General features: G+C 33.0%; 1 protein-coding gene across 2 annotated transcripts; it reads left to right on the top strand.

The window, feature by feature from the left end:
• The first annotated feature begins 936 nt into the window (after positions 1–936).
• Positions 937–7,814, top strand: LOC145594474 (uncharacterized). 2 transcript variants are annotated; one of them, XM_081650782.1, is made up of 12 exons: positions 937–1,176; positions 1,307–1,394; positions 2,494–2,787; positions 2,966–3,124; positions 3,656–3,796; positions 3,886–3,942; positions 4,633–4,771; positions 5,777–5,881; positions 6,009–6,196; positions 6,874–6,915; positions 6,997–7,120; positions 7,236–7,814. In XM_081650782.1, exons 1-12 carry the CDS (start codon positions 1,001–1,003, stop codon positions 7,250–7,252), a joined length of 1,530 nt encoding a protein of 509 aa, XP_081506908.1. In that variant the 5' UTR covers positions 937–1,000; the 3' UTR covers positions 7,253–7,814. The 2 variants fall into 2 exon arrangements, with proteins under 2 accessions (XP_081506908.1, XP_081506907.1); XM_081650781.1 differs by having other exon boundaries at positions 939–1,176; positions 6,997–7,814.
• Positions 7,815–11,525: the final 3,711 nt, after the last annotated feature.

The following is an 11,525-nucleotide window of genomic DNA, read 5'->3' on the forward strand; positions in this document are numbered from 1 at the left end:
TTTAAACATTGTTTCAAATAACTCATTTGTTTTGTACAAATAATGTGAAATTTATTATTTCTTTCACACTATTATGCATCTTAGATTATATACCTATGGGCTTTCGAATTAAAAAAATAAAAAAGTTAGTGATACAATTGAAAATGTTAATAAGGTAAGTAAAGATGTTATAACTTATAAGCATATAAGAACGATTACTTTTTGACAAGCAACACTTTCTAGCAATAAAGTACCTTAGCTTTGGTCTATGTATGTATCATATATCTTTTTGGTAGCTAAAGTTTGTCAACAAAAAAAAAAAATTGCTTAATTGAAGTGCGCAATTGCACAGGGCCCTTATCTTAAACAATCTAAAATTAAAACATTTTTTAGAAATCCCATTTGTCTTGGGCAAATAACAACACTATAATACTTTTTCTCACACTATTTTGAATCTTAGATTTCATACCTATAAGTTTTTGTCTAAGAAAAAAGTTATTGCTACAAATCCTACAATACTAATTGAAGTTGATATGTTAAGCTAAGTAAAGATGTAATAAGCAAATTACAAGGATTACTTCTTTGAGCATTTTGTTCCATGAGATAGAAAATTATCTTCGAGTTAAATAGTTTTCATACTAATTATGTAATTAAAATTTGACAATCAATCAAATTACTTAGGGATTTTTGTTAGGACTATGTTGTAAATTGCTAAGTAATACACTAGTTTAAACCTAATTAACATGTTATGAACGAAAATCAAACTAGACCCAAACGAAACTCAACCCCAACTCCAAATAATTAATGTATCACAACGTAATCCGAACCGATTATGATCCTACTCGAGCCCTAAAAGCATGTTATCGCGTCACTAACCAACTTTTTAAACATGCCACATGTATGTCACCTATGGGTTGTCATCGTTCACGGTAGCACACGTCGTCAAATCTTCATTCTTTCCCACACTATAAAACTCGAAAAAGGAGAGAGAAATTCCAGAATTCTTCCCAAAATCAGAGAAATGAAAGTGAAAGTGAATGTAAAAGTAAAATCGAAGATGAAAGAAAAAAATTCCGCCATTGTTGTGCAACATGCAATTCTCTCTCTTCTCATTCTACTACTGGTACCTTCTTCCTATGCTCGATCAACCATTGATGAACCTTACGATGTTCGTCAGCATCTTTCTACTGTAACTAGGTTTGATCTCTATTTTTATTTTATTTTATATTGCATAGGTGTTTTCAATTTCTAATTTGGGGATTAATAAACCCTAATTTTGACTTTTGGGTGGTTTTGATTGAAAATGTGGTTTTAATTTGGGATGCAGATATGGAGCTGTGAAAGATATTGTGGATAATGAAATTGTACCTTCTAATAAAACTGATGATTGTACACCTGTTCATATAAATCTTGTGGTAATCTCTTCTTCTAGTTTTCAATTCATTATACATGTATAGAAATGGAGACATTTTGTATGAATATATTGTTTATGAAATTTGATTGAAGTAAAGATTACATATTTACATTGTTGTATGCCAGAACTTATAATTTTGTTGTGTAGAGAGTCATGTAGTGAATTGATGTAGACGGTATTTGACCTCATGTCTTAGTACCACTTAAGACTTTACCAAATATCCATAAGACCATAAGTTATAATTTATCCAAAATTATAAACTTGCTTCTTAAATGTTGAATGAATTATGTGTGTTAGTAATAGTAAGAGCTCAATTTTTTGTGGTGTGGCATAGTTGATATGTGTGCAAATTTTTGGTATAGTTAGTTGTGATTGTGGGGGTTTCCAACTTTCCATGTTTTTTTTTGGGTGTCAAAGTTTTGACATGTATGACTTTTTGTGCTGGGTTTTATTCTCATTCAGCTAAGTTATTGCCATTTGAAGTTTTTGCAGCTTTGGGATTTTTGCTGTGGTTTTTTTTCCCCCCTTCTTTTTCTGTTAATAATGTTTCTATCTATCTAAGCCTATAAATAATTAAGGGTAATTAAGTTTGAATTTACCAAAAGATTGTATACCTGATTCCTGTAAATGCTGACTGATGTGTTTATTAATTATTACATATATTTTATGGCCAAGGTCATAGTGTTGATGGAATATTGGAATGTGACGGACTGCACGTCATCGGATTGTAAAAGTTTTGGTTGGTTTAAAATTGATGTTTACTTTCTACCTATTTGACTCTTGTGCTACTGTCTTGGCCTGAATAATGCTTAGTGTACCAATCAGGTTCCAAAGTAATGCATGTGTTTGATATGCAAGGTACTTGGGTATGGCATGTCATTTTGAGATGTGAAACTTTGCTTGGTTCATAATTTCTGTTGGGCTGGGCTTCAATCCAAGTGTATGCAATTTGGATGAACTTGGAATGTCCCTTGTTTTGACGGGTTTTTTCAATCGAATTCTTGTACTCATTAGCTTTTTCTTACTCATGTTTGTTAGCTGCAAAGATATTTACAGTGTATTTGTCATTTGTTCAAAACTAATCTACATCAAATTCATAGGCGAGGCATGGAACAAGAGCCCCTACTAAGAAACGAATTAGGGAAATGGATAGGCTAGCCTCCTCACTGCAAGCACTTATAGCAAATGCAAAAGAACGCAAATTATCTTTGGATAATGTTCCTGCTTGGCTATTTGAATGGACATCTCCATGGAAGGGAAAGGTAACAGGTGGCGAATTGATTGTCAAGGGAGAAGAAGAACTCTATGATCTTGGAATCAGGATTCGAGAAAAATATCCAAATCTATTAAATGATGATTACCATCCTGACGTGTATACAATAAAAGCAACTCAGGTAGTGACTTGGTCCTTTTCAACTTTAGATCACCTTTTTTTAAATCCTTTTGATGTTGGATGACAGATACTGTTATTACTACATTTCAGTGCTTATCTGTCTTCTTTCTGATATGCCATCCCATCTCTTAACAAGGGCTTATTATGCTAGTTCTGTTATTTTCTACTAAACGGTTTAGGTTCCTCGGGCATCTGCTAGTGCTGTGGCTTTTTCAATGGGGCTTTTCAGTGAGAGAGGAAGCCTTGGGCCAGGAAAACAACGAGCTTTTGCTGTTAGTACTGAAAGTCGTGCTAGTGATTTATTGCTGAGGTTTTTTGATACCTGCCAAAGCTATAAGGTGGGTATTTAAAGCATAATTGATTGGTCGTTATTACTTTGGAAGATGTTATTTTGTGTTGAACATACATGGACGTTTTTTTAGTTACCTCAAAAAAGGTTTTTCTCAGTTTGTTTCTCAAATTGGCTTGATTTACTTGTCTTAGCATGTCACTTACATATTTGTCCTCATCACCTAATGATTCAGCATGGCAACTATCTTGAGTATACTAAATATGCAATCCTTGTAAATAGAAGCCATATTTTAATTTTTTTATACTCTACATAAGTTTTTTTGTTTCTTGAAGTAGGGTTTTTCTTACCATGTTCTTTATTGAATGCATGTGTGTTTTTCCATGCTGGTATATCTTTTACCATGTATATTTTCAATTCTCATATGTTGTTCTTACAAAGTTCCCATAGCATTCATATTGATGGTACTTGGCCTGTGGACGTCTTGAAATCTTGTAATATGATCACTTCTGGTTTGTGTGCTTAAAATTGTTGTTTGTTTTCACCTTACTCCACTTTCTTCCTCTCCACATGGCTGTAGAACTACAGGAAAAATGAGGAGCCTGCTGTTGAGAAGATAAAGGAGCCTATTTTTAATGATATCACTCATGCCTTAATCAGACGCTATGGATTAAATTTCACCAGACAAGATATATCTTCTCTCTGGTTTTTATGCAAGCAGGTGTGTGTTCATGCAAAATCACGATTTATCAGATGTACAGTAGATATCTGTTTTTCTAATTATGTGACATATTGCTTTTGTTATGGCAGGAAGCATCATTGCTAGACATAACTAATCAAGCTTGTGGTCTTTTTAATCCAACTGAGGTACATGGACTTGTAGTTCTCCCTTTGTTGCTATTGCTTCATTTTCTATGGTTTTTTTCTTATGAATGATCCATTGAGTATTAGAACTATAAGTGGCACCAAAAAGGATTAGACCCACATACATCTACATATACATTTTGCTGACATTGTGAGAAGGTATATGCTAATGTTGTTGTGCTTTCCTTTTTTAGCAACTTAACCTGTGCTGTATGAATGCAGATTTACCATCTGCATGTAAACTTTAGTAGAGCTCTTCTATACTCCCTCTTTCTTTCTTTCTTTCTTTTTTTTTTTTTTTTTTTTTTTTTTTTTTTAAAAAAAAAATATCTTGATATCTAGTCCTTTGTGCATGAATTAAGGATAGCTGCATTTAGTTTATTTCATTCTCTAATTAATACTTTTCCTAATCAAATAAAATGATTAATTCTAGACCTTCCTTTTCTTACTTGCTTCTCTTGGGAATTGAATAAGCTCTCTTTCCTTTTCTGTTCAAGGTGCGAAAGGTTGGAGTAAAGTAGTTATGGCTTTCATTATAACTAATTAAAGGAGAGCTTTTTTTTTTCCCCCCTGAATTAGTACCCTTAAATATATACACTATCTAGCAGGGCAGCAAATAAAATATCCTAATGCATTATATAATGATTTGGACGGAATTATTTAATTATTTTTATAATGTTTTGTTATTTGCAGCTTGCTCTGCTGGAGTGGACAGATGATCTGGAGGCCTTTGTGTTGAAAGGATATGGAAAATCTGTGAACTACCACATGGGATTGCCTTTGCTTAAAGATGTAGTTGAGTCCATGGAGCTTGCTATCAAGGCTAATGAAGGTACATAATTTTATTTTGGTTTGTATTTTTTTTTTTTTTTTTTGGTTGCATCCTCTTCTGGAGTAATATAGGTATTGAGTAATAAATTAATTGTCACAAAGCTTGAAGAAGAAGTCAGTCAGTTTGTTAGAAGGGAAATCCTATGAATAGAGCTAATAAGAAAAAAAAATTATGTTGAATATTGATTAAGTATCTTGATTTTAGCTTAGTTAAGCTAATTTGGGAGAGAATCCACTTCTCGAAAGTGGGAATATCATTTGTAAGTGGTGTAATTCAGTTTACTAATCAATTAAACTCCTCCTCTTAAATTTATTCTTGCATTTAGTTGTTAAATGCAGTCCAAACCTATGGTAATTCGTAGCAATTTTCACTGCTTAATATGTTCAACGAAAATTAGTGAAGTTTCTTTCCCCAATGATGGATTATGCTTTTTTTTTTTTTTTCTTTTTTTTTTTTGTGTGTGTGTGTGTGTGTGTGTGGGCGGTTACTTCTGAGTTCTGAGTGGTGCAATATTGTCTAATTCTTAGAGTCAACAACGTTGAACTTTTAGCCTTAATTAATGTTGATTTTATCTCAATTGTACATTTTCTTTGTGATTTTCAGACGTAATGTTCAAATTCACTTTGTTATGCCTGTTTGTGTCGTGTCACTGCTTCAAACATTCTCTCTCCAATGCCTGTAACCTAAAATGTTGCTACTTACCCGAAAATTGTCTTGAGGCTTTAGTTTAGCCATTTTTGGAGAGGTTGAGAAATCAGGAACTTTTGATGGGTCTAATGTACAAAGTTAAAACTTCTACGACAACCTGTTTGTTAATCTGAGTGGTGGGAATGGTTCCCTTGGACCTTAAGGGGATAATGAACTTGTAGAGCTGACATTTCCATGTCCTTATTAGATGGAATCTTGCTTGTGTGATAGTGTATGTTCATATTTTCTACGTATGGTATTGTTGATATTTTAGATTCTTACTCTAGCCTCACTTATATGCTCAAACTTGTCATGCAGAAGCTCTGCCCAGTGGGAGTTATGAGAAGGCAAGGCTTCGATTTGCTCACGCCGAGACTGTGGTTCCATTCTCATGTCTTCTTGGTCTCTTTCTTCAAGGATCTGGTGAGGATAGAATCTTAAGATCTTGTTGCCCTGCTCCCTACCTTTTACCTCTAGAAATATATTTCTGTGATTATATTGGTGGTGGACTGGTGGTCTTACTTGGTGTTATTCTTTGAATAATTCACAGAATATAATCTCATTCTTAAGGAAAAACCGTTGGAGCTCCCTCCTATGCCTCCCAAAAGGCGAACTTGGAGGGGTAGTGTCGTGGCTCCATTTGCTGGGAACAACATGCTTGTACTTTACAGTTGTCCTGCCAGAAAGAGCAAGTATTTTGTTCATGTACTGCATAATGAGCATCCAGTACCTTTACCGGTAAGCTTCAGTTAGCTGTGGCTAAAGTATACATTGGGTTGCACATTGTAGGATATTAGCCAAATAAGGATTTGTTCAGCATTTGCAAAATAGGGGGAATGAAATGACTTTGTTCTCTTTCTGTCTTTAAAGCTATGCATGCACTATTGCCACTTTTTGTCTATATAATACTAAAAACTAATTTATGTGCAGCCAAGCCTATAGAAAACACAATTGCTGCTCAATAGAGGGTGTATTTTTATTTTTTATTTTTTCCTACTCAAAACTTTCTGGTGTTGCACCTCCAAACATTTTGGCTCCAGAACAATGCAGCTCCTCTTGTATCCCCGTCTTTATGTTGCCTTTTTTTATTGGGTCCCTTTTCATTTGCTACATCGTCAATTCGTCATATGGTATGTTGGTCCTCTCATCTTTTTCTGCAGTTTATCCACACACCCACCCACTTTTCTCTCTACTATTTTAATTAATTTATTTATTTATTTTAATTATTTTCTCCTTAAGAGCCTTGTACAACCTTTAGACTGTAGTAAATAGGAATGGAGGGGGAGTGCATAATTGCTTCATGGTTCTATTAAACTGTAGACTGTAATTCTGGGCTTCCGTCTTGCTTATCTTCTGATTTCTCTGTATTTTAGTTATTTTTGTTAACATTTGATACTGTTGACTTGTTTGAACAGGGCTGCGACAACTCTGACTTTTGTCCATTTGAAGTTTTCAAGGTAACTACTGCATCAATGTGTATGCTATCGTTTGTTAGGAACCTCACCTCTCAGTCATCGAATTGCTTTTGTGTCTTTTAGGAAAGGATACTTGAGCCTCACATGAAGGATGATTATCAGGCCATCTGCACGGTGAAGGATGTTGTGCCAGAGCCTGCATACAGCAAGTTTTCATCGCTGTTTGGTTGGCTGTTCTCCTGGCAGGGTAATGCAAAGGATTCTGACAAAGCCGACTTATAATGGGCCTCATTCCTATAAAGGGGTTCTGCCTACTCTTGGATTTGATGCTCTATCTGAACAAGTCATCATTTGATTTTCAGCTGCTGGATCCATATAGCAGAGTTCTTTTTTGGTTGATCTTTCTGCTCTTCTGCATTGATTTTGCGGAACACAAATATGGAAGCATCAGCAACTTCACTATGCAGGACTGCTGTTGGCCTCAATGTTAGATCTGGAAGTTCAGTTCTTAACAAATGAAGAGTGATTTACCTGGTGACAGTGATGGGAGTGAACTTGACCGATGCTTGCTGCCTCTACGCCTCTACCTAGCTGTGTTTTATACTGAAGAATGTTAACTTGATTTTAGTTATTCCAATCAAAATCCTTTTTTTTTTTTCTTTTTTTTTTTTTTGCGACTTCGAGTACAATGGATCATAGTGGAAAGACAACACCTGTTATAATCCTGAAATTTTTTAGAAATTGCTAGAAGCTGTGTATGTTGCATCAGAAGTTTGAAAGCCATTAATTTGGACATCGGTCTCTTCAGTCTAGTTTCATGCTTCATCTTCGATTTTATAGAGAGGTGCACTAGACCTAGGATTAAGAATTATCATGTTGCAAATGCAAAGGATGATTGTGTTCTTTTGAGGATGGTATAAACAAAATCAATTCATTTGCAAGTAGAATTGATTTTGGCTATGTAAGAAAAACATAGAAAACTGTGTCTCATAGAGGGTATGTCGTGTTCTCAACTAGGATATGCAAAATTATTTCCTTTGCAAGGCTTTAAAAACATCTAGTCATTTTAAATGTTTGTTATTCAATAATCAGTTTTTTTTTTTTTTTTTTTTCGAATAGTTATTCAACAATCAGTTAATTTATCATAAAATATTACTTTACTAATCAATCTATACTTATATATTAAATAGCGTTCCTAAAACACAATAAGGTTTTTATTCTACGTTAATCATTATGTTATTAAGAGTTTATTAGTATCTAAATCATTAAGGATTATTTCTTTATCATTCAACCAACAACAAGTCGACAATATATAAGTTATTGGGTATTCAGAAATCGGAATTATTCGTATATAATTTAGCACGATAGACATTCAGAAGTGGTCATTTACATAGAAATGTACCTCTAATGCAAAGTCAAAGCACATTATTTATTCAGAAGTGGTGATTATTTCTTTTCTTTGTACGGGTTTTTCCCTCTTTTGCACCAAAAAAAAAAAAAAAAAAAAAAAATATTCTTCACGTTACCCGTCTTAGCAAGTTAATTCCCACTTAGTTTCATGATTATTATATCATTACACTTGTTAAACCCCCCATCCCAAAAAACGCTATCCAAGAATAGTAAGTTTTTTTAAAGCCTTTTATGCATTTTAAATGGGTATTTTGTACTCGTCCTCGAAAAAAAAATAGGCATTTTGTATATAAAAGGTGTATTATCTTCGCTTTACAAAATATAATTTTAAATCTGATAAATAAATTCATATAAATTTTAATATGGTCTAATGATTAGTTCTAATAAGGTTTACTTTGGCATGAAATCAGGTCTAAGAATTTGCAATCAAATTCAATAAATTAAATTGAATTGCAATCAGGTCTAATCAGATCAAATAAGTTCGATTAGGTAAAGGAATGCACTCATATTATTAATCTCAAATCATATAAAAGTCAGAATAAGTTTTTAAACCGACACAAATAGGGAATTAATTTACATTAAAGCAATTTTTAAAAAAATCATCTTTAAAAATTTGTGTCTTTCAAGTGATCTTCTATAGATTAACTTTGATCATTAGTAAGAAACTACTCCGTAGTAGATTTTAATGGAAGAGTTAAAAGCATCAATCACAATTAATCTACTTAACCCATTCATCTTCTTCCTCATAAAAACCTCCCTTTTGAAACCAAAACCCAAAAATCTTCATATCCAAAATTCAATCGTTGACTTTTGCCTTTTGATTTCCAAAACAAAATTAAATTTACTCAATAATTATCACTCCTAAACGGCTAATTTGCCTAATTATCTTCACTTCACTTAATTTTTTCTCTATATTTAGGCAAAATTGAAGAGCAATTTATACTCTTATCAAGATCAATGACGATTCAATTGATATTAACGACCAATTTTTATTTATTTATAACAATTTCAAGATCAAGCAATACCCACACATATTACAATATTCAGTTTTCTTTCAATTTTAACTCAATTCAAAAGGTGAAAAAAACGTTAATGGAAGCACTCAAAATTCTGGCGAACTGTTCTTGTTCGGTGAATATGGAGTAATCGAATGGGTAAATATGCATAATTTTTATGATAATATGATTCTGGTTGTGAAAAACCAAAAAAAATATATTTTATAATAATAATATTTTTAACCTTTTATAAATAGTTCTTTAAAATTTAAGAGCCCAATTTTTATAATTAGAACCAGGCCACCAAATTGCCGGAGACGGCCCTGACCCAGGGCATCGCCTGGGCCACACACTAGTATATATATTATATTTGAAGTTAAAGCATATCCCTATCTATATATCACAAGACTTGGCTGTATTTATTTAATTAGTGTGAAAGATCAGACTTCCTACAAAATTGGTATTCTTTGTAAAGTACATTATTTGCATTGATGATTAGAAGTAGAATAATATTTGATACAAAGTTGACCTAGATTTAATTAAGGATTAGAGCTATTTTTTAATTTTTTTGGAAAGTAGATGAGGATAAACAACATGTCTTACGTATACTACACAATTTTATAATGATGTGGAAACTTCATGTTCTGATGTGCAACAGCCTTGCCAACAAGTATATACATCTCTTGTTCTTAGGTCAACAATGGAAAGTCTTAGGGCCTGTTCACATTTACTTAATTTCATTTTAGTTTAGTTCAGCTCAGCTCCAATCAGTTCAACTCCTAATTTCCTTCTCTCATAAAATACTCATTTCATTTCAGTTTAGTTCAGCTCCAATTAGTTCAGTTGAGTTCAACTCCAATCAGTTCAGTTCAGTTCAGTTCAGTTCAGCTCAATTCAATAAATGTGAACAGGCCCTAAGTACTCCCTCCGTTTTTAAATACTTGCTCCATTTCTCCACGCGCGGAGTTTTAGGAGAAATTAAAGAAAGTAATAAAATAGGAAGGTAGCGGGGTAGTTGAGAGAATAAAAATTGTACAAATCAAAAGTAGTGGAAAAATAGGAGGAGAGAGAGTATTATGTTGGGTCCACTAGGTGTGAGAAATGAATTAAATACTGTAAAAGCTTTTCAAAAGAGGAAATGGAGCAAGTATTTAAAAACGGCCGAAAATGAAAAGTGAAGCATGTATTTAAAAACGGATGGAGTAATAATAATGCATGGACATACTTATACTTGGTATTATATATAGGGGGACATATGAGTGCATTTTGCAACCAAGCAATTCAATTTGTTAAGCATCCTTCCAAATTTTCAGATATAATATTAATTGAAAAACTAATTGCTTGAGAGAATAATAAGGGTTTCTCTCAAACATATGAAGCCAATAATCTTAGGATTGGTTCTAATCCTCTTGGCATCAGGTTAATTACACACAAGTTATTCGATCTCACTTAGTTATATATTATGTACTGCATTATTCTTAATTATACTTTGTTTATCTAATGATTCATTCTTTTACAATTTGTAGATTTGACATCAGTGCAGTGTTGCACCAGCAAAGGTTATGAGTGCGAAAGTTCTAGTGATTGTTGTGATGGATTATGCGGATTCGTCGTGTTTCCAGCTCTCCCTATTACGCAAAGAGCTTGTTGTTCCGGACCGTGGTACTGGCTCGATTGCACCCGCTAGATAACTAAGGCACAAGGGATCAAGCTAAGGATGCCAATCGATTAACCATCTTGTTGCTCAATGATATTATTATCTTTTGTACTGTACTTCTTTCAAGTGATTAAAAATAAAAAAACAAATTAAACTATTTATATGCATTACTTTTGTAAGGAGTACTAGTTAATTTTTAAATGTTAGCTCCCATTTATGTGTTTTAGTAACTACTATGTTACAAACTTTAAATTGTTTAATACGGAGTACTAATTTAATTAAGGTCTGATTGATACAACTATTCTAAATTACTTTTTTACATTACTCTTTGCAAGATTTTACTGCGTAAACTCAAACATCAATGTCAATATATAAAATTAATAAGGTGGACAAGAAGAACTAAGGACAGGAAGAGGTAAATAGTAGAAATTGGGATTTGGGAGAACAAGAAAACTGATTAAAAGCATAAAAGAGCTCAACATGAATTACCATACTTAAAGGGTCATCAATTAAAACGAAATTATGCCATATACTTCTTATCAAATAATTATTACATTGAGTTTATTTTAGAACAGACTATTTTTTGGTAC

The sequence above is a fragment of the Chenopodium album genome, chromosome 19, assembly GCF_948465745.1.
Source record: "Chenopodium album chromosome 19, dcCheAlbu1.1, whole genome shotgun sequence".
NCBI lineage: Eukaryota > Viridiplantae > Streptophyta > Magnoliopsida > Caryophyllales > Amaranthaceae > Chenopodium > Chenopodium album.

Bases quoted from the DNA above. Each gene is read 5' to 3' on its own strand.
- LOC145594474 (XM_081650781.1), top strand. From the start codon at position 1,001: ATGAAAGTGAAAGTGAATGTAAAAGTAAAATCGAAGATGAAAGAAAAA. The intron at 1,395-2,493 runs GTAATCTCTTCT...TCAAATTCATAG, and splicing joins CTGTTCATATAAATCTTGTG to GCGAGGCATGGAACAAGAGC. The intron at 3,797-3,885 runs GTGTGTGTTCAT...TTGTTATGGCAG, and splicing joins TCTGGTTTTTATGCAAGCAG to GAAGCATCATTGCTAGACAT.